Raw genomic sequence first — 22,028 nt, 5'->3', positions numbered from 1 at the left:
CTCAAGTGGATAGAGCTGTAAAGAAGGCCTATAGTGTGTTAGCTTTTATTAACAGAGGGTTGGAGTTTAAGAGCCATGGGGTTATGCTGCAACTGTACAGGACCTTGGTGAGACCACATTTGGAATATTGTGTGCAGTTCTGGTCACCTCACTATAAGAAGGATGTGGAAGCGCTGGAAAGAGTGCAGAGGAGATTTACCAGGATGCTGCCTGGTTTGGAGGGTAGGTCTTATGAGGAAAGGTTGAGAGAGCTAGGGCTGTTCTCTCTGGAGCGGAGGAGGCTGAGGGGAGACTTAATAGAGGTTTATAAAATGATGAAGGGGATAGATAGAGTGAATGTTCAAAGACTATTTCCTCGGGTGGATGGAGCTATTACAATGGGGCATAACTATAGGGTTCGTGGTGGGAGATATAGGAAGGATATCAGAGGCAGGTTCTTTACGCAGAGAGTGGTTGGGGTGTGGAATGGACTGCCTGCAGTGATAGTGGAGTCAGACACTTTAGGAACATTTAAGCGGTTATTGGATAGGCACATGGAGCACACCAGGATGATAGGGAGTGGGATAGCTTGATCTTGGTTTCAGATAAAGCTCGGCACAACATTGTGGGCCGAAGGGCCTGTTCTGTGCTGTACTGTTCTATGTTCTATGTTTGAGAACAAAATTATCCTTCAGGCATCTCTTCACTTCAAAACGCAATTTGAAAGTCACTTATGCCCAGGGGTTGTTCCTGAGAAAATTGCCCAGAAATTCTAAACTGTGAATAAATAACAGCAATTCACCAAAGATCCTTAGACGGCACCTTCCAAGACCACGACCACTTCCATCTCAAAGGACAAGGGCAGCAGATACATGGGGACACCACAACGTGCAAGTTCCCCTCAAAACCACTCACCATCTTGACTTGGAAACATATCGCCATTCCTTCGCAGTCGCTGGGTCAAAATCCTGGAATTCCCTCCCTAACGGCATTGTGGGACAACCCACAGCACGTGGACTGCAGCGATTCAAGATGGCGGCTCACCACCACCTTCTCAAGGGCAACTAGGGATGGGCAATAAATGCTTTTGTAAGAAGTCTCACAACACCAGGTTAAAGTCCAACAGGTTTATTTGGTAGCACAAGCCACACGCTTTCAGAGCGCTGCTCCTTCATCAGGTGAGTGGGAGTTCAGTTCACAAACAGGGCAATATAAAGACACAAACTCAATTTACAAAATAATGGTTGGAATGCGAGTCTTTACAGGTAATCAAGTCTTAAAGGTACAGACAACGTGAGTGGAGAGAGCGTTAAACACAGGTTAAAGAGATGTGTATTGTCTCCAGACAGGACAGTTAGTGAGATTTTGCAAGCCCAGGCAAGTCGTGGGGGTTACAGACAGTGTGACATGAACCCAAGATCCCGGTTGAGGCCGTCCTCATGTGTGCGGAACTTGGCTGTCAGTCTCTGCTCAGCGACTCTGCGCTGTCGTGTGTCGTGAAGGCTGTGTTGGAGAAGCGTTCTCCATGGTGGCTTTCACGACACACGACAACGCAGAAGTCAACACTCTGACCTCTTGACAGAACACTAGAAAGACTATTTTTTAGAATACCTCATCTACATTGAATATTGGTTGGATGGTAGTGTAAATGGGTAATGTTGGATTAGCCAATCTCATTACATTTTCCTCCCAGGTTTGTGTCCCATTGACTTTGAGGTACAAACCGACTCACAGAGCCATGGGGCCCTATTTTACCATTTTGATTCTAAGTGCTGGGCGGACTTGAAACAGGGAGTGTTTCAGATCCGACGTTTAGGCCCATTCTCAGGACCCCCCATACACACTCTGCCTGAAAAAGTATCAGCGAGTCTGAATCGTGTTGCAGAAGCCTGTGGGGTTTAACGCACCAGAAACCCTGCAGCTCCGATCAGTGTCTCCAACTACACATGCGCAGAAAATAAATGATAGAATGCCGCCTCCCTGCCACATCACTCCCGGGCCGAATAATGCCTCCCCCCTGGTTCCACAGGAACTACCCAACATTACTGACCCCCTTAACCCCCCACCTCCCTGCCACCCTGACCGATCGCAGGCCCCCCACCCCCCACTGATCAGAGTGGCAGCGAACCCCCCTCCCCCCCCCCACCCCCACCCCCGCCACTGATCTCAGTCAGAGTGGCGGCGGACCCCCTTTCACCCCCTCACCATCTCAAGCAGAGAGCCGTCTGACGCTCGGCACCTACCTCCTCACTAATTGGAGCGCCCGAATCGGACTTCTACGGAGCATGTCTGTTTTCGTGCTGATTCTGGATGGGTGAACACGATGGTAAAGGGGGAAGTGCCGGTAAAGTTGGGCGTGCAGCCCATTAATTCAACTTAAATGCATGCAAATGCACTTAAATGGCCGTCGCGCCCGTTTCAGGCACGGTCCCGATTGCGGCCATTTCCAGGCCTTGGTAAAGGGGGATCCGGCGCAGAGGCAGGTGCGGATCGCGCTACTCACCTCATGCCCAACTTTACCAAGTTTTCGTGCCCAAAAACAGGCACAATGCGACGGTAAAATCGGGCCATAGAGTCATAGAGGTTTACAGCATGGAGACAGGCCCAACTTGTCCATGCTGCCCATTTTATTAAAACCCCAAAGCCAATCCCAATTGCCCACATTTGGCCCATATCCCTCTATACCCATCATACCCATGTAACTGTCTAAACGCTTTTTAAAAGACAAAATTGTACCCGCCTCTACTACTACCTCTGGCAGCTTGTTCCAGACACTCACCACCCTCTGTGTGAAAAAATTGCCCCTCTGGACACTTTCGTATCTCTCCCCTCTCACCTTAAACCTGTGCCCTCTAGTTTTGAACATTTGCACATTCTCCCCGTGTCTGGACTCCACGAACAATGAAGAGCAGCTTCAAAATCTTCAACAGAATTATTACTACGCACCTCAGGGCTTCCCAGGCATCCTCACCAAAGGTTTCAGTCACCAGCGATTTCAGGCATGTGTTAATGAATCCATACTGAAAGATGAAAACAATATTTCAGCGGCGTTCTATTATCTTGCTCATGTTGTATTCAGGGAGGGCACAGACCTCCAAACGCCTCAAGCACTTTTCAAGCACTACCTGCCCTGTGTGTGACAGAGCCCAGAGATTGGACATTGGATTTATCAGCCATCTGAGCTGGAGGGAAAGCAAGATCCCAAAGGATTACGGCACAGTGGCACAGTGGTTAGCACTGCTGCCTCACAGTGCCAGGGATCCAGGTTCGAATCCCGGCTTGGGTCACTGTCTGTGTGGTGTCTACACGTTTTCCTCGTGTCTGCGTGGGTTTCCTCCGGTTTCCTCCCACAGTCCGAAGATGTGTGGGTTAGGTGGATTGGCTGTGCTAAATTGCCCCTTAGCGTCAGAAGGACTAGCTAGGGTCAATGCATGGGGTTATGGGAATAAGGCCTGGGTGGGATTGTGGTCGGTGCAGACTCGATGGGCCGAATGGCCTCCTTCTGCACTGTAGGGTTCTATGATGATGTGTTGATGTGAAGAAAATGATTAGAAAATATCACTGACTCTGGGTATGAAGGTAAAAGGAGCCGTTTGCCTACAGGAGCAGAAAGGAAAATGCTTCATACAGATGGTTTTCCAAAACGAATTCACAGCGAATGTAGCTCCCAGTTATCTGCAGAAGATTATTTTCGTTACATTAAATGTTAAATGAGGTGAATTTCTAAACTCCCACCCAAAATACCTTCACTCCCAGCATCTGCCTTCAAAGGTTTAAATATTTCTGCTCAGAGTTTCTCGGTTAGGGAAAGGACTTGGGGCTGTTCCCTTTCTTTGTGATTTGATTTGATTTATTATTGTCACATGTATTAACATACAGTAAAAAGTATTGTTTCTTGCGTGCTATACAGACAAAGCATACCGTTCATAGAGAAGGAAATGAGAGAGTGCAGAATGTAGTGTTACAGTCATAGCTAGGATGTAGAGAAAGATCAACTTAACGCAAGGTAGGTCCATTCAAAAGTCTGACGGCAGCAGGGAAGAAGCTGTTCTTGAGTCGGTTGGTACGTGACCTCAGACTTTTGTACCTTTTTCCCATTGGAAGAATGTGGAAGAGAGAATGACCTTCTGTGACCAGCACATTTCCTAAAGCCCGGAGTCCTACCTCCAGGTTTAAAAAAAACAGCTGAAGGTTGTGAATGTAGAAAGACAGTTTGGGGAGAGTAAAAGAGGGAGCAGAGAAAGAGAAGGAGTGAAATAAAGGGAGGAAACTTGGGATAAGGGAAAAGCAGAGTGTGGGATGGAGGGGAGGGTATGAGGTGCCATGCACTTACCATGTCCACCGCAGCTCTGGGGTCTGGGTTGTCTAATTCCGTGCTGATCCTGTGCGTAGTTTCAGCACTAGGTGTCTGGGAGCTGCTCTTGAACTAACAGCTCCTCCTGTTGATCTGACTCTCCCCCAGGCCTGTCTATCAACCCGTCACTCTCACCCTGGAACACCCCAGCTCAGAGACAAGTGTTCCAAAGCAGAAACAGGAAAGGGGAATGGGGGATTTTATAGCATTCGTCCCTTTATTCCACCGCATCAAAAAAACAGCCCGTAATAAACCTCATCCAAAGTATTTCCCTGTTCCATTCATCTTCAATTCTTGCCAAAGTTAGCAGATAAAATCATGCAGTATGAATCAAATACTACAATCAAATATTGGAACCACTTAATACTATAAAGTGCTAGCAGCCAATTACAAACAATATCATAAAGATGTAATAACATCATGAAATACTATTTTTTTTATTCATTGAATCCCTGCAGTGCAGAAGGAGTGGCCATTGAGTCTGCACCTATCACAGTCCCACTCAGGCCCCATCCCCATCACCCACATATTTACCCTGCTAATCCCCCTGACACTGGAGTCAATTTAACATGGCCAATCAACCTAACCCGCACATCTTTGGACTGTGGGAGGAAACCGGAGCGCCCGGAGGAAACCCACGCAGACACGGGGAGAATGTGCAAACTCCACACAGACAGTCACCCAAGCCGGGAATCGAACCCGGGTCCCTGGCACTGTGAGGCAGCAGTGCTAACCACTTTACTGTCACAAGTAAAGCCTGGTAAGAAGTTTAACAACACCAGGTTAAAGTCCAACAGGTTTATTTGGTAGCAAAAGCCACACAAGCTTTCGGAGCTGCAAGCCCCTTCTTCAGGTGAGTGGGAATTCTGTTCACAAACAGAGCTTATAAAGACACAGACTCAATTTACATGAATAATGGTTGGAATGCGAATACTTACAACTAATCAAGTCTTTAAGAAACAAAACAATGTGAGTGGAGAGAGCATCAAGAAATTTTGCTACCATCATTTTGCTACCAAATAAACCCGTTGGACTTTAACCTGCTGTTGTTAAACTTCTTACTGTGTTTACCCCAGTCCATCGCCGGCATCTCCACATTACAAGTAAAGCCTAACACTGCAATTAACACTGCAATGAAGTTACTGTGAAAATCCTCTAGTCGCCACACTCCGGCACCTGTTTGAATCAATGAATCTAACCAGTCTTTCAGACTGTGGGAGGAGACTGGAGCACCCGGAGGAAACCCATGCAGACATGGGGAGAATGTGCAAACTTCACACAGACAGTGACCCAAGCTGGGAATTGAAGCCGGGTCCCTGACCAGTGCTAACCACTGTGCCACCGTGCCGCCCACACCATCAAACATTACGACTATAACACTAAGCAAATACTTATGCAATGCCACAAACACTGCAATCAGACACTGCCACAATATGCAATCACCGTACAGTCAAAAGGTACAACTGAACAATGTTACAATTAAATAATACTACCGTAAAACAACATGCAATTAAATAATCCACAATGTTATAATCAATCAAATTATACTAGGTAAAACATTTGCAGTCATACGCAGCCCTACAAAACTACAATTAAACAATATTACAAGATATTGGATATGCTAATAATATAGAAATTATATTATTGAAATAACCACAATTGTAGGTATTTTACTTTCAATTGTTTGATCACATTCAATAAATTGCAAGTGTTTTGATTATTAGCCGTTATTACAGTGTAATTGGTATGTCCATATGTAATTCAGAGTTTCATAGAATCCCTACAGTGCAGGAAGAGACCATTCGGCCCATCGAGTCTGCACCAACAACTATCCCCCCTAGGCCCCATCCCCACACATTTACTCCACTAATCCACATTAGGGGACAATTTAGCATCGCCAATCAAACTAACCTAACACATCGTTGGAGTGTGGAAGGAAACCAGAGCACCCGGAGGAAACCCACGCAGACACGGGGAGAACGTGCAGACTGCACACACAGACAGTGACCCAAGCCGGGAATCGAACCCGGATCCCTGGCGCTGTGAGGCAGCAGTGCTAACCACTGTGCCGCCGTGTCGGTATGATGTCAGCATTTCTTTACAGTTACACCACTTTACATCTCACTTCCCAAACCTTCAGAGCAAACTTAAATCTAGCTCTACATTTAGCCCCGGCTCTACCTATAGCTCCAGCTCTCTGCAGCAGCGGCATTTTTCTGTTTTATTGCAATTGTGCAAGGTTTTCCCCAAGCGACGAATGAAAGGTACATTTCTGTAGAAGAGTCGCTGCCTTTTCAAATGTGCTGCCACCATGTGTTCAATGTATGGAAGTTCAGGGCAGTGTAATTCCCTTTTCCTCAACCTCGCTCATCTGATCATTGGTTTTTGTGGACGTGAAACTTGACACTGATACCTATTTGCACAATGGTAAATTCATCATCATCTTCTGCCAACGTGGGACTGCACTTTGGGAATGTAGGCTGGAAAACTGGCACCGCAGTTGCATTTCCAACTCCACAGCCTTGAGATTGACAAAGTTATGTTCAATGGCCATTAAAGTGGCAGAGCTGCTCCAAGGAAGTGCTGAGGTGACCTGAAGGGAAGTGGGGCGGACAATGTGTCAAGTCAGCCATGGGGAAGAACTGGAGCCTGTGTTCAGGCCAAGGTGACCCTGCCTCAGGCTATGTCATTCCCCATGGCCGATCCACCACACCTGCACAATCTTTGGACAAAGCTCCTTTACCATGGCAACACTTCCCAAGGTGCTTCACCGGAGGTACATAAGGAGACATAAGGACAGTTGACCAAAATCTTGTCAAATATGTTGGTTTTCAGGGATGCTTTAAAGAATTGGAAAAAGATGGAGATGTGGATAGGTTTATGGCGGCAGTTCCAGATCAAAATCAGTGGTTTTCAAGCTTCTTTTCCGGTGACCCACTTTTACAAAATGGCCGCCCCTTCCAGCCCATTGAGCGGGCAAGCTGCAGTATTGCTGCTCCACTCGCAATCTAAACTGGATTTACTGTGCATTTAAAAATACACTTTCTTATCTTTCCCTCTCACAAAGTGCACATAAGTTGAATTGTATCAGGCAATAATAAGCTTTTCCTCTTCGTGCTGGCTATGTCATTGTCTACCAGGATGCTGCCTGGTTTGGAGGGTAGGTCTTATGAGGAAAGGTTGAGGGGGCTAGGGCTGTTCTCTCTGGAGCGGAGGAGGCTGAGGGGAGACTTAATAGAGGTTTATAAAATGATGAAGATGATGAAAATGATAAAATGATAGAGTGAACGTTCAAAGACTATTTCCTCGGGTGGATGGAGCTATTACAAGGGGGCATAACTATAGGGTTTGTGGTGGGAGATATAGGAAGGATATCAGAGGTAGGTTCTTTACGCAGAGAGTGGTTGGGGTGTGGAATGGACTGCCTGCAGTGATAGCGGAGTCAGACACTTTAGGAACATTTAAGCGGTTATTGGATAGGCACATGGAGCACACCAGGATGATAGGGAGTGGGATAGCTTGATCTTGGTTTCAGATAAAGCTCGGCACAACATCGTGGGCCGAAGGGCCTGTTCTGTGCTGTAGTGTTCTATGTTCTATGTATACCACTTTCTACAAAATGTACGTTATAAACAGCACATCCCACTTTGCTTTTGAACAGGATCACAGAACATCTTGCGATGTTTGAACAGAAGATGTTGCCATGTTTTGAACGGGACCACAGAACATTTTTTTTTAACAATATACCCGGTCACCCATTTTCACCTATTTATGATGCAACCCCCACTTTGAAAAACCCCCTGATCTGGATAACCGAAATCAGAAATGGCTAGGTGAAGGAAGTCATAAGAAGGGGATGCATAAGGGGCTAGAGGATTGTAGGGCTGGAAGAGGTTACAGAGATACGGAGGGGGAAGGCTACAGAGAAACTTGAAAACAAGGATGAGAATTTTAAAATGAGACTCTGACGGACCTTATAAAATTCTTTCACGGGTTGTGGGCATCGCTGGCAAGGTCAGCATTTGTTGCCCATCCCTAAATGCCCTTGAGAAGATGGTCATGAGAGGCCTTCTTGAATTGCTGCAACCCATTTGGTGCAAGTACACTGCCCACTGTGCTGTTGGGGAGAGAGCTCCAGGATTTTGACCCAGCGAGTCAGGATGGTGAGTGGTTTGGAGGGGAGCTTGCAAGGTGGTGGTGTTCCCAGGTATCTTCTGCCCTTGTCCTTCTAAGTGGTACATGTTGCAGGTCTGGAAGATGCTGTTGAGGGAGACTTGGTGAGCTTCTGCAGTGCATCTTGTAGATGTTCACCGATGATTACACAATGTTCAGCACCATTCGCAACTCCTCAGATACTGAAGTAGTCCACTGTGCATCATTGGGTGAGAGAATGCATGGTTACATTTGTGAATGGAGTACTAATCAAGCAGACTGCTTTATCTTAGATGGTGTCGAGCTTCTTGAGTGTTGTAGGAGCTGCACCCATCCAGGCAAGTGGAGAGTATTCCATCACACTCCTGTCTTGTAGGCGGTGGACAGGTTTTGGGAGTCAGGAGGTGAGTTACTTTCTCAGGATTCCCAGCTTCCAACCTGCTCTTGTAGCCACAGTATTTATATGGCTGGCCCAAATGAATTTCTGGTCAATTGACACCCCTGGATGTTGATAGTGGAGGATTCAATGATGGTAATGCCATTGAACGTCAAGGGGTGATGGATTCACTCTTGTTGGAGATGGTCATTGCCTGGCACTTGTGCGATGTGAAGGTTATTGTCCCTTATCCAGCCAAGCCTGGGTATTGCCAGACCTTGCTGCATTTGGACATGGACTGCTTCAGTATCTGAGGAGTCGCGAATGGTGCTGAACATTGTGCAAACATCGGCGAACACCCCCACTTCTGACCTTATGATGGAAGGAAGGTCATTGATGAAGCAGCTGAAGATGGTTGGGCCTAGGACACTACCCTGAGGGACTCCTGCAGTCATGCCCTGGAACTTGACTTCAACCACCACAACCATCTTCCTTTGAGCTAGGTATGACTCCAACCAGCGGAGGGTTTCCCCCCCGATTCCCATTGACTCCAGTTTTGCGAGGGCTCCTTGGTGTAACACTCGCTGCCTTGATATCAAAGGTCAGTCATTCTCACCTTTCCATAACCCAGAAGAGTGAACCAAACCACAATCAGATGGTTCATATTCAGTTACAGAAAACAAACTGTGTTCAGTTCATTATTCATCAGAGGAAGGTTGGACCAGGAGTAAGCATCAGGGAGATGCTTTTCGACATTAAGCAGCCAACAGGGAGTGGAAGTTGGATGTTTTGGCTCTTGCTGTGTACTATTTGCGAGCCACAGAACCTGTTGGGGCGAAACTAGGGCGGCACAGAGGCACAGTGGTTAGCACTGCTGCCTCACAGCACTGGGGACTCGGGTTATCATAGAATCATAGAATCCCTGCAGGCAGAAGGAGGCCATTCGGTCCATCAAGTCTGCACCGACTACAATCCCACCCAGACTCTATCCCCATAGCATTTACCCCAGCTAGTCCCCTGACACAAGGGGGCAAGTTAGCATGGCCAATCCGCCTAACATGCACACCTTTTGGGTTCAATTCCTGGCTTGGGTGGAGTTTGCACGTTCTCCCCGTGTCTGCGTGGGTTTCCTTCGGGTGCTCCGGTTTCCTCCCACACTCCAAAGATGTGCGGGTTAGGTGGATTGGCCATGCTAAATTGCCCCATAGTGGCAGGGGTACTAGCTAGGGTAAATGCATGGGGTTGTGGGGATAGGGCCTGGGTGGGATTGAGGCCGGTACAGACTTGATGACCGAATGGCCTCCTTCTGCACTAAAGGGATTCTACAATTCAAAGAAAGAATCAATTGTGCGCAGTCGAGGTTCCCAGGTGCGGATGATGTTATTGCTGCTTTCTCATGCGTGTTGTGTTAAGTGATCCCAGTTCATGTGGGGGTTCAAGTACTCTTCCAATAAATGTCCATCAATCACAAAGACCCCTTTCCTTCAGTGACCCCACTGATGTTGGATGGGATAGCAGTGTAAATGGCAGAGAAACCTACTGCTCAAAGAGTGGTGGAACTCCTTCTTCCGAAAAGCTAGGGCTGCTGAGGACCAATGAGAGTTTTCAAGACTGTCGTCAGTAGACGTTGGTTGGATAAGGGTATGGAGGGATATGGAGCTGAGATTGGTAGATGGGGTTGCAGTATAGATCACCCAGGATCTAACTGGATGGTGAAATGGGCCCGAAGTGGCCTCCTTCCCATCTCTGTTCCCAATGAGTAATACGTACCATAATGATTTTTGCCGAAAGAGCTACCATAATGATTTTGAGTTAGCTGGTTGGCTGGTTTTCGGAAACATTGCACTGCCCAATGTACACATGGATCCGGAAATCTGTAAAAGATTCCCTGTTGCCAGCCAGTTATGTCAGTTCAACCAGTCACATAAGTCAATCTATTGGGCAGGGTAAACCACAGCCTGAGAATGACCATTGCCATTGAGGTGGGAGAGGGGAGGGGGGAAGGGAGGAAAGGGGGAAGGGAGAGGAGGTGGAGGGGATGGGGAAGGGGAGAGGAAGGGAGAGGCGAGGGGGAGGGGAGAGGCGAGGGGGAGGGAAGAGGGAGGGGGAGGGAAGAGGGAAGGGGAAAGGGATGGGGGAGGGGGGAGGGAATGGGGAGAGGAGGGGAGGGGAGAGGGCAGGGGAGAGGGAGGGGGCAGGGGTGAGGGGAGGGGAGAGGGGTGGGGGAGGGGGGAGGGAATGGGGAGAGGAGGGGAGGGGAGAGGGGAGGGGAGAGGGAGGGGGCAGGGGTGAGGGGAGGGGAGAGGGGAGGGGGAGGGGGAGGAGAGGGGAAGAGGAGAGGGGAGGGGGAGGGGAGAGGGAGGGGGCAGGGGTGAGGAGAGGGGAGGGGAGGGGAGAGGGGAGGGGGAGGGGGAGGGGAGAGGGAGGGGGCAGGGGTGAGGAGAGGGGAGAGGGGAGGAGAGGAGGGGAGGGGAGAGGGGTGGAGGAGGGGGGAGGGAATGGGGAGAGGAAGGGAGGGGAGAGGGGAGGGGAGAGGGAGGGGGCAGGAGTGAGGGGAGGGGAGAGGGGAGGAGAGGAGGGGAGGGGAGAGGGGGAATGGAAAAGGGGGGAAGTGAGAAGGGGGGAGGGGATTATTTGCAGGGTAACCACGGGTTATTATTTGCAGGTTTCTGAGCAGTGACATTAGAGAGTGCAGCATTTCTGTGCGGCAGATTACCGCTTGAGGTAAGCGACTCCACCGATTAACGTGACGGCGTGCGTTAGGTTGTTTTTGACAGAGTTCATTGAATCATTGGATCCTTACTGAGTAAAAGGAGGTCATTCAGCCCATCGAGTCTGCATCTTACCCAGGCCCTATCCCCGTAACTCCATGTATTAACTCCACTAATCCACCTAACATACACATCTTTGGACACTAAGGGGCAATGTAGCATGATCAATTCACCTAAGTGTGCAATTCCCTCCCTAAACCTCTTTGCCTCATTATCTCTCCCTTTAGAATCATAGAATCCCTACATTGCTGAAGGAGGGCATTTGGTCCATCACGTCTGTCCCATCTCTCTGACAGAGCATCTTACCCTTGTAACCCCATGTATTTGCCATGACAAATCTTCCTAACCGACACACCTTGGGACACTAAGGGGCAATTTATCATGGCCAATCCAGCAAACCTGCACACCTTTGGACTGTGGGAGGAAACCAGAGCACCCGGAGGAAACCCATGCAGACACGGGGAGAATGTGCAAACTCCACACAGTGACCCAAGCCAGGAATCGAACCCGGGTCCCTGGCACTGTGAGGCAGCAGTGCTAACTGCCCACAGATACTTTGCAGAAAATCAGAGAGTGCGGGGCTAATGCATCTTGATATGTTGGCAGGTCTTACTGGCTCTATCGAGAAAGAAAGATCTTGCATTTAGATTGTCCCGTTCGCAACCTCAGGGCATCTGAAAGTACTTTACAAAATACCTGTAGTGACTGGTACATCACTGCAAGATGCAAAAGCCAATTTGCACACAGCAATCTCCCACAAACAGCACCAATGTCAATGATCACTTGGAATGCTTTTGATGTTGGTGAAGGATACATTTGACCAGGACAACAGAGGGAACGTCCTCTGTTATTTCTCTGAATCGCACTGTGGGATCTTTCGCATCGGCCTGAGACTGGCTCTTGGGTTAATGTTAATCCAAAAGACACCACCTCAACACAGCACTTAGATTATTAACTTGCTGGAATGTGCCTGGAACCCATGATCTTCTTTCACAGGATGCAAGCATTGGTTGGCCGGGTAGCACAGTGGTTAGCACTGCTGCCTCACAGCGCCAGGGACCCAGATTCAATTCCCGGCTTGGGTCACTGTCTGTGTGGAGTTTGCACGTTCTCCCCGTGTCTGCGTGGGTTTCCTCCGCGTGCTCCGGTTTCCTCCCACAGTCCAAAGGTGTGCGGGTTTGGTTGATTGGCCATGCTAAATTGCCCCTTAGTGTCAGGGAGGTTAGGATGGTAAATAGGTGGGGTTACGGGGACAGGGTGGGTTTGTTGCCTTCCCAGCAGATATCTGCTGCCCTTGTCCTTCCATTGCAGGTTTCACAAGTGCTGTCAAAGTGCCACAGCTGACGCCATAACATAATCTCTGCTCCCTGTGGCTTTGCTATGGATTGGGGGATTTGGACATGACAGAGGCCAGATCAGCATGCTACAGGATGAGACTGTGGCCTTTAGGCAAGGTAACCACTGGCTAACAGGCAGGTGTCACAAGCTACTTGGATGGGTCGAATTAAATTCACTGATTCATCATAATCGGACATCCCATGGAAAAGGTCAGAATGTGGCACAGTGGTTAGCACTGCTGTCTCACAGCACCAGGGACCTGGGTTCGATTCCCGGCTTGGGCCAATGTCAGTGTGGAGTTTGCACGCTCTCCCCGTGTCTGCGTGGGTTTCTTCCGGATGCTCCGGTTTCCTCCCACAGTCTGAAAGACGTGCTGGTTTGGGTGCATTGACCCGAACAGGCGCCGGACTGTGGCGTCTAGGGGAATTTCACAGTAACTTCATTGCAGTGTTAATGTAAGCCTTACTTGTGACACTAATAAATAAACTTTAACTTTTAAGCATCTGTCTGAGGCCTGTGAATTTAATTGAGTGAGCCAGCTAGTGAATTTGTTGTGACTGTAATTTGAATATTGTTGCATCTGTAAAATATTAATGGGTGCGTGCATACAATATGCAGGATGTTGTGAAGGGGAAGCAATTTAAAATCCTGTCATGGAGAAATACAGCCAGGAAATGATGTAAAGCAGTGCTATCTTTTATTTCACTGAATAGTTCAAGTTAAAGTTTGATTGGGACTAAATACATTTGGAGGTGGGGGACAAAAAGCACTTTCATTTATATAGCACCTGATTTTGATTTTTTTGTATTTTTGATTTGATTTATTATTGTCACATGTATTAACATACAGTGAAAAGTATTGTTTCTTGCGCGCTATACAGACAAAGCATACCGTTCATAGAGAAGGAAAGGAGAGAGTGCAGAATGTACAGTCATAGCTAGGATGTAGAGAAAAATCGGCGAGGTAGGTCCATTCAAAAGTCTGATGGCAGCAGGGAAGAAGCTGTTCTTGAGTCGATTGGGGCGTGACCTCAGACTTTTGTCCCTTTTTCCCGACGGAAGAAGGTGGAAGAGAGAATGTCCGGGGTGTGTGGGGTCCTTAATTATGCCGGCTGCTTTTCCGAGGCAGCGGGAAGTGTAGACAGAGTCAATGGATGGGAGGCTGGTTTGCGTGATGGATTGGGCTACATTTATGACCCCTTGTGGTCCTGGGCAGAGCAGGAGCCACACCAAGCTGTGATACAACCAGAAAGAATGCTTTCTATGACCTCACCTTTCATAACCTCAGGACACCTAAAAGCACTTTACAACCAATTAATAAGATTTAAGATGTTGTAACAAACACAGCAGCCAGTTTGTACACAGTAAGATCCCATCAACAGAAATGAGATTGTGGCCACATAATTGTTATTAGGTGAAGGGATATATATGGGCCACGACTCTGAGGATAACTTCCCCGCACTTCGAAAAAGTGCCTTGACCTCTTTCACATCCACCTGAGCAGGGAAAACAGAGTCTCAGTTTAAGGTCTCATCTGAAAGCTACTGGGCCTCCAACAATGTAGCACTCCCCTCGGAACACACACAACCCTTTCACAGTCACTGGGTAGAAATGTGAACAGTTAACAGTCTCGTGCGGTTCCCTAATCCTTGACACTCTCATATTGGACTGAAATGTGATGCCCGAGGTGAATAAAGATCTGATTAAACTGTCTCTGCAGCACTGTGTTTAATTCAGGAAGAATATATTGACTCAGAGAGGGTACAGCACCCAGGATAGCAAGACTTAAGGGTTAAATTATGGAACACCGGTCCGATTGCCAATCTTTCTGGCAAATCAAACAAACTAAATCAAATAAACTGAGGGGCAAAGTAAAAGAGGCAGCCTCTTAAACGGGGGTCCACCCAAAATAAAAAACAAAGCATAATTGGGCAGCATGGTGGCACAGTGGTTAGCACCGCTGCCTCACAGCGCCAGGGACCCGAGTTCGATTCCCGGCTTGGGTCACTGTCTGTGTGGAGTCTGCACATTCTCCCCGTGTCTGCGTGGGTTTCCTCCGGGTGCTCCGGTTTCCTCCCACAGTCCAAAGATGTGCGTGTTATGTAGATCGGCCGTGCTAAATTGCTCCCGAGTGTCAGGGGGATTAGCAGGGTAAATATGTGGGGTTACAGGGATAGGGTCTGGGTGGGATTGTGGTCAGTGCAGACTCGATGGGCCGAATGGCCTCCTTCTGCACTGTAGGAATTCGATGATTCTATGGTAAAGGAACCTTAAAACATTAAACCAAAATGTGATTAGAAGGGTCAATAATACACACCAGTCCTTCCAGGGCCTAACAAGCACAGAAAGCCTCAATTGAGCCAGTGGACACCTCTTGCTCCCTCTCCAGGGACACCAAAGGTTTCATTACCTGGGCTTCTAGTTTTGAGACTGTAGAGGGTTAAGGGCTGATTGAATGAAGCACTTGGAAGGATTTTATAGAGGTAGTTGGAGAGAAACTGTTTCATCCAAGAGTCCAAACATGGGGACTTATGGTTCAAATCAAAGCTCAGGAGTGCTGCCAGGATGCAGTTCTTCACCTGTAGGATTGTAAAAGTTTAATTATGCTTTGTTTTTTGTTTTGGGCGGAGTCCCCTTTAAGGGGCTGCCTCTTTTACTTTGTCCCTCAGTTTATTTGATTTAGTTTGTTTGATTTGCCGGAAAGATTGGCAATCCGGCCTGAGTTCATAATTTAACCCTTTAATTGAGAGATTTTTGGTTCACTAAGGGACACGAACGGAGTTAAAATCAATCATATTCTAATGGAGTGGCAGAACACAGTGAGGGACCGAATGGCCTCCCATAATGGACTGGGTGGGGAGCAAAATAAAGCTAAGCTAGGAAAGGGGCAGGACTTTAAATGGTTATTGTTGTAGCTGCATCGCGGACTCTTAGATAATTGATGGCTGTTTATGTCACACGTGTTGAGTGTGGGGCAAAATTATTAATTATCACTTTACTTCATCCAATAGGCAAACAATCTCAGTCTCCCCATTACAACCATAGAAACATAGAATTCCTGCAGTGCAGAAAGAGGCCATTCAGCCCATTGATTCCGCACTGACTCTGAAAGAACATCCCACCCAGGCTCTCCCCTCCACCCTATCCCTGTAATCCCGCACATTCACCATAATCCACCTAACCTACTCAGCTTTGGACATTCAGGGGCTATTTACCATGACCAATCCACCTAACCTGCACATCTATGGACATTAAGGGGCAATTTAGCATGATCAATCCACCTAACAAGCACATCTTTGACACTAAGGGGCAATTTAGCCTGGCTAATCCATCTAACCTGCTCACCTTTGGACATTAAGAGGCAATTTAGCATGGCAAATCCACCTAATCTACTCACCTTTGGACATTAAGGGGTAATTTAGCATGGCAAATCCACCTAACCTGCTCATTTTTGGACATAAAGGGGCAATTTAGCATGGAGAATCCACCTAACCTGCACATTTTTAGACACTAAGGAACAATTTAGCCAGGCCAATCCACCTAACCTACTCACCTTTGGACATAAAGAGGCAACTTAGCATGGAGAATCCACCTAACCTGCACATTTTTAGACACTAAGGAACAATTTAGCCAGGCCAATCCACCTAACCTACTCACCTTTAGACACTAAGGGGCAATTTAGCCAGGCCAATCCACCTAACCTAGTCACCTTTACACACTAAGGGACAATTTAGTATGGCTAATCCACCTATCCTGCTCACCTTTGGACATTAAGGGGCAATTTAGCCTGGCTAATCCACCTAACCTACTCACCTTTAGACACTAAGGGGCAATTTAGCATGGCTAATCCATCTAACCTAGTCACCTTTAGACACTGAGGGGCAATTTAGCATGGCCAATCCATGTAACCTAGTCACCTTTAGACACTAAGGGGCAACCTAGCATGGCCAATCCATGTAACCTAGTCACCTTTAGACACTAAGGGGCAATTTAACACAGCCAATCCACCTAACCTACTCACCTATGGACACTAAGGGGCAATTTAACATGGCCAATCCACCTAATCTGCACATCTTTGGACACCAAGGAGCAATTTAGCACGGCCAAGCCACCTAACCTAGTCACCTTTAGACACTAAGGGGCAATTTAACACGGCCAATCCACGCTAAATTGCCATCCTTGCTCTTTTGGGAATGGCAGGAAAGCACGGGATGAAATGGAATACACCAACGACAGAGAAACTCCCCTCCACACTGTTCTCACCAAGCAAAGCAGCGGCGAAACACAGCTGCTGTCCTGAAACAACAACAAAATGGTGCTGGGAACGCACAGCATATTGACCAATCAGCTCTGAGTGCAGCTCGACCTCGAGCCCATTGGAGGAGGCCGGCTGCGTGGCTGCAACTCGCTGCTTCCCTTCAGATGGAGTCCAACGCTGAATTTACCGCACCCCTCAGAATAATAGAGTGGAAATAACCACTCCACCAACCCACGGCCCGTTTACAAGTCACATCTCAACTCCAGGGTGACTGCTTGGGGTGGGCAGGGGGCGGGGAGGGGGGGATGCGGTTAATTGTTGAATAGAACATTCCAGAGGTCAGTGCCAGGTCTCCTGACGTTTCTAACATGACCTGGATGTACAAACATTTCACTGGCTCGCAGGAATCAGATAGAAACCAGGAAGAGAATAGGAGAATGGATAAAAGCAAATTACTGTGGATGCTGGAATCTGAAACCAAAAGAGAAAATGCTGGAAAATCTCAGCAGGTCTGGCAGCATAGAATCTTAGAAACCCTACAGTACAGAAAGAGGCCATTCGGCCCATCGAGTCTGCACCGACCACAATCCCACCCAGGCCCTACCCCCATATTCCTACATATTTACCCATTAATCCCTCTAACCTACGCATCTCAGGACACTAAGGGCAATTTTAACATGGCCAATCAACCTAACCCACACATCTTTGGACTGTGGGAGGAAACCAGAGCACCCACTGGAAACCCACGCAGACACGGGGAGAAAGTGCAAACTCCACACAGACAGTGACCCAAGGTGGGAATTGAACTTGGATCCCTGGTGCTGTGAGGCAGCTGTGCTGACCACTGTGCCACCGTGCCGCCTGGTCGTGTTCCAGTTTCAGATGTTTTAACTCTCAAGCCAGGCCATTTCCACCCATGTCTGAGGGTTAAAATGACTCTATAGTTACATTAGTGAACACTGGGGTGACAGAGTCAGTGTTGACACTTTGGAGTATTCCCTGCTGTCCTGATGACCAAGCTTTGTAGAGCAGACTGGTGAGGAAGGATAGAGAGGCTTAAACATTCTCGCCGTGTCTGTGTGGGTTTCCTCCAGATGCTCTGGTTTCCTCCCACAGTCCAAAGACGTGCTGGTTAGGTGATTGGCCATGTTAAATTGATCCTTAGTGCCAGGCGGATTAGCAGGGTAAATACGTGGGGTTATGGGAATAGGGCCTGGGTGGGATTTGTGGTCGGTGCAGACTCGATGGGCCGAATGGCCTCCTTCTGCACTGTAGGATTCTATGAGAATATAGAGAGAAAGAAACAACCTGCATTTAGATAGTGCCTTTCTGAGCCTCCAAAGCATTTATCAGTCAATGAAGTATTATTGGGAGTGCAGTCACTGTTCTGAGATAGAAGCTGTGATAGCCAGAATGGCCACAGCAAACAGTGATAAGATCAGAAGCAGAAGACCTGATGTTGGTTGAGGTGTAAATATTAACCAGGACACTGGGTACAACAGCCATTCACTCTTCAGAATCACCCCGTGAGGTCTTTGACATCCCACTGCTGAGGCCCAGGCTTACGCCTCACCCAAAAGAAGATTATAACATGCACATGAGATTAAAAAATTTATTAGAAAAAAATCCTTGCTCGATAAACATTTACAAGCCGCTATAGCAATCAGGAAATGTCGGCAGGCTGTTGGATGCAACGGTGGAGAGTTGTGGGGAAGTCCTTTCACACTGCAAATGGTCTGTTTCCACCTTGACTTGTTTTTATTTTGTCATCACCTTCACCCTCCCACCTCCCAGGAGAAGATGGACATGCGGCAAATCCGTTGGAGTTGGGATTGTTCCTTGTGGTGCATGTTTCGCCGCTGCATGAAGAGACCACTATGAGAGAGGCAGCTTCCTCCACATGGTGCGTTGTCAGGTGTTGCAGGCTGCTGCGTTGGGTGTTGGGGCCTGTTGTCTAGCTGTACTAGACCCCAGTTGTCATGGTGACACACGCTGGCCCACAGTGTGTGTCACCATTTGTGTGTCACAAATGATACCGCCATTTCCTTCTGTTATTAGCTAGTGTCTCAGACGCACAGAAATGTTCACATCATGCTTGCAAGCAGGATTTTGCGTGTCCCACCTTCAGTTCTGCCTAACTCCCAACACAGAATATCCTTGGGAATGTGGGCACGGTGGCACAGTGGTTAGCACTGCTGCCTCACAGCGCCAGGGACCTGGGTTCAATTCCCGACTTGGGTCACTCCCTGTGTGGAGTTTGCACGTTCTCCCCGTGTCTGCGTGGGTTTCCTCCGGGTGCTCCAGTTTCCTCCCACAATCCAAAGATGTGCGCGTTATGTGGATTGGCCGTGCTAAATTGCCCCTTATTGTCAGGGGGACTAGCTAGGGTAAATGTATGGGGATAGGGCCTGGGTGGGATTGTGGTTGGTGCTGACTTGATGGGCCGAATGGCCTCCTTCTGCACTGTAGGGATTCTATGATTCTATTTGTCCATCTTTCCATCCAGAGAGTTTGCCCGAGCTAGTTGAAGTCTTCTCTGCTCAGTAAGAGCACCTTCGGGGGATCTGACTTTGAGGGGTCTGTGGCATTCTGTCTTTCCATGAGATGCTGACATCGAAGATAAAAATTGTTGAGCTTCCTTTCTTGTGAGCCATAAATCATTCATACTTCACAGCATAAAACCCATGGGCCGAATGGCCTCCTTCTGCACTGGAGGGATTCTATAATGTGGAGATGTCGGCGTTGGACTGGGGTAAACACAGTGAGAGTTTTAACAACACCAGATTAAAGTCCAACAGGGTTATTTGGTAGCAAATGCCATTAGCTTTCGGAGCGCTACTCCTTCGTCCGATGGAGTGGATATCTGCTCTCAAACAGGGCATACAGAGACACAAAATCAAGTTACAGAATACTGATTAGAATGCGAATCTTTACAGCTGATCAGGTCTTAAAGATACAGACAACGTGAGTGGAGGGAGCATTAGGTACAGGTTAAAGAAATGTGTATTGTCTCCAGACAGGACAGCCAGTGCGATTCTGAAAGTCCAGGAGGCAAGCTGTGGGGGTTACCGATAGTGTGACATGAACCCAAGATCCCGGTTTAGGCCGTCCTCATGTGTGCGGAACTTGGCTATCAGTTTCTGCTCAGCGACTCTGCGCTGTCGTGTGTCGTGAAGGCCGCCTTGGAGAACGCTTACCCGAAGATCAGAGGCTGAATGCCCGTGACCGCTGAAGTGCTCCCCCACAGGAAGAGAACAGTCTTGCCTGGTGATTGTCGAGCGGTGTTCATTCATCCGTTGTCGTAGTGTCTGCATGGTTTCCCCAATGTACCATGCCTCGGGATATCCTTTCCTGCAGCGTATCAGGTAGACAACGTTGGCCGAGTTGCAAGAGTAGGTACCTGGTGGATGGTGTTCTCACGTGAGATGATGGCATCCTTGTCGATAATCCAGCACATCTTGCAGAGGTTGCTGTGGCAGGGTTGTGTGGTGTCGTGGTCACTGTTCTCCTGAAGGCTGGGTAGTTTGCTGCAGACAATGGTCTGTTTGAGGTTGTGCGGTTGTTTGAAGGCAAGAAGTGGGGGTGTGGGGATGGCCTTGTTCCGCACACATGAGGACGGCCTAAACCGGGATCTTGGGTTCATGTCACACTATCGGTAACCCCCACAGCTTGCCTCCTGGACTTGCAGAATCTCACTGGCTGTCCTGTCTGGAGACAATACACATTTCTTTAACCTGTGCCTAATGTTCCCTCCACTCACATTGTCTGTATCTTTAAGACCTGATCAGCTGCAAAGATTCGCATTCTAATCAGTATTCTGTAACTTGATTTTGTGTCTCTGTGCCTTGTTTGAGAGCAGATTTCCACTCCATCTGACGAAGGAGCAGCGCTCCGAAAGCTAATGGCAGTTGCTACCAAATAAACCTGTTGGACTTTAACCTGATGTTGTTAAAACTCTTACTGGGATTCTATAAAGCAGATTTCTGAGAGCATGGGCCTCATAAGCCTACATCTTAGTCTGAAGGGTCATTTTTTTCATGCATTCTGACAAAAAAAACCACATTTTAGTTCTTATTTCTTTCCATTCATCTATTTTTCCATAAGTACTGGTGAACATTGTGCTGAGGTCACGAGAGGATGAATTTTTACCCACAGCTGGTGGCACAGTGGTTAGCACTGCTGCCTAACAGCACCAGGGGCCCGGGTTCTGTGCTGTGAGAACCTGGTTCTCTGTGGGTTACTGTGTGGAGTCTGCACATTCTCCCCGTCTCTGTTTGGGTTTCCTCCGGGTGCTCCGGTTTCCTCTCAAATTCCCAAAATATGCTGGTTAGGTGCATTGGCCATGCTAAATTCTTCCTCCGTGTACCTGAACAGGAGGAGTGTGGCGACCAGGGGATTGTCACAGTAACTTCATTCCAGTGTGAGTGTAAGCCTACTTGTGACTAATAAATAAACTTTAAAAACTTTACTTTAGACATGCTGGTTGGGTGCATTGGCCGTGCTAAATTCTCCTTCAGTGTACCCGAACAGGAACCGGAGTGTGGCGACTAGAGGATTTTCACAGTAACTTCATTGCAGTGTGAATGCAAGCCTTATTTGTGAATCTAATAAATAAACTTTACTTTAAATGCAGGCAATTGGGACTGGCTTAGTGGCACAAATAGAGGGCTGCATGGGCAAGTTGGGTCTTAGGGCCCTGTTTCCATGTTCTCCCCGTGTCTGCGTGGGTTTCCTCCGGGTGCCCCAGTTTCCTCCCACAGTCTGAAAGATGTACTGGTTAGGGTGCATTGACCCGAACAGG

The 22,028-nt window shown here is 48.0% G+C and overlaps 1 protein-coding gene across 1 annotated transcript in view; it reads right to left on the bottom strand.

Moving 5' to 3' along the window:
• Window positions 1–9,525, bottom strand: part of LOC144506241 (guanylate cyclase soluble subunit beta-2-like) — an 83,280-nt gene extending 73,755 nt beyond the window's left edge. The window contains exons 1-2 of the mRNA XM_078232100.1: window positions 9,478–9,525; window positions 2,926–2,999 (exon numbers count right to left, since the gene is read on the bottom strand). Of these exons, the coding sequence (XP_078088226.1) occupies window positions 2,926–2,999; window positions 9,478–9,525 (122 nt within the window). The remainder of the gene's footprint in view (window positions 1–2,925; window positions 3,000–9,477) is intronic.
• Window positions 9,526–22,028: the final 12,503 nt, after the last annotated feature.

The sequence above is a fragment of the Mustelus asterias genome, chromosome 17, assembly GCF_964213995.1.
Source record: "Mustelus asterias chromosome 17, sMusAst1.hap1.1, whole genome shotgun sequence".
NCBI lineage: Eukaryota > Metazoa > Chordata > Chondrichthyes > Carcharhiniformes > Triakidae > Mustelus > Mustelus asterias.
This window is presented reverse-complemented; position numbering and strand designations above follow the sequence as displayed.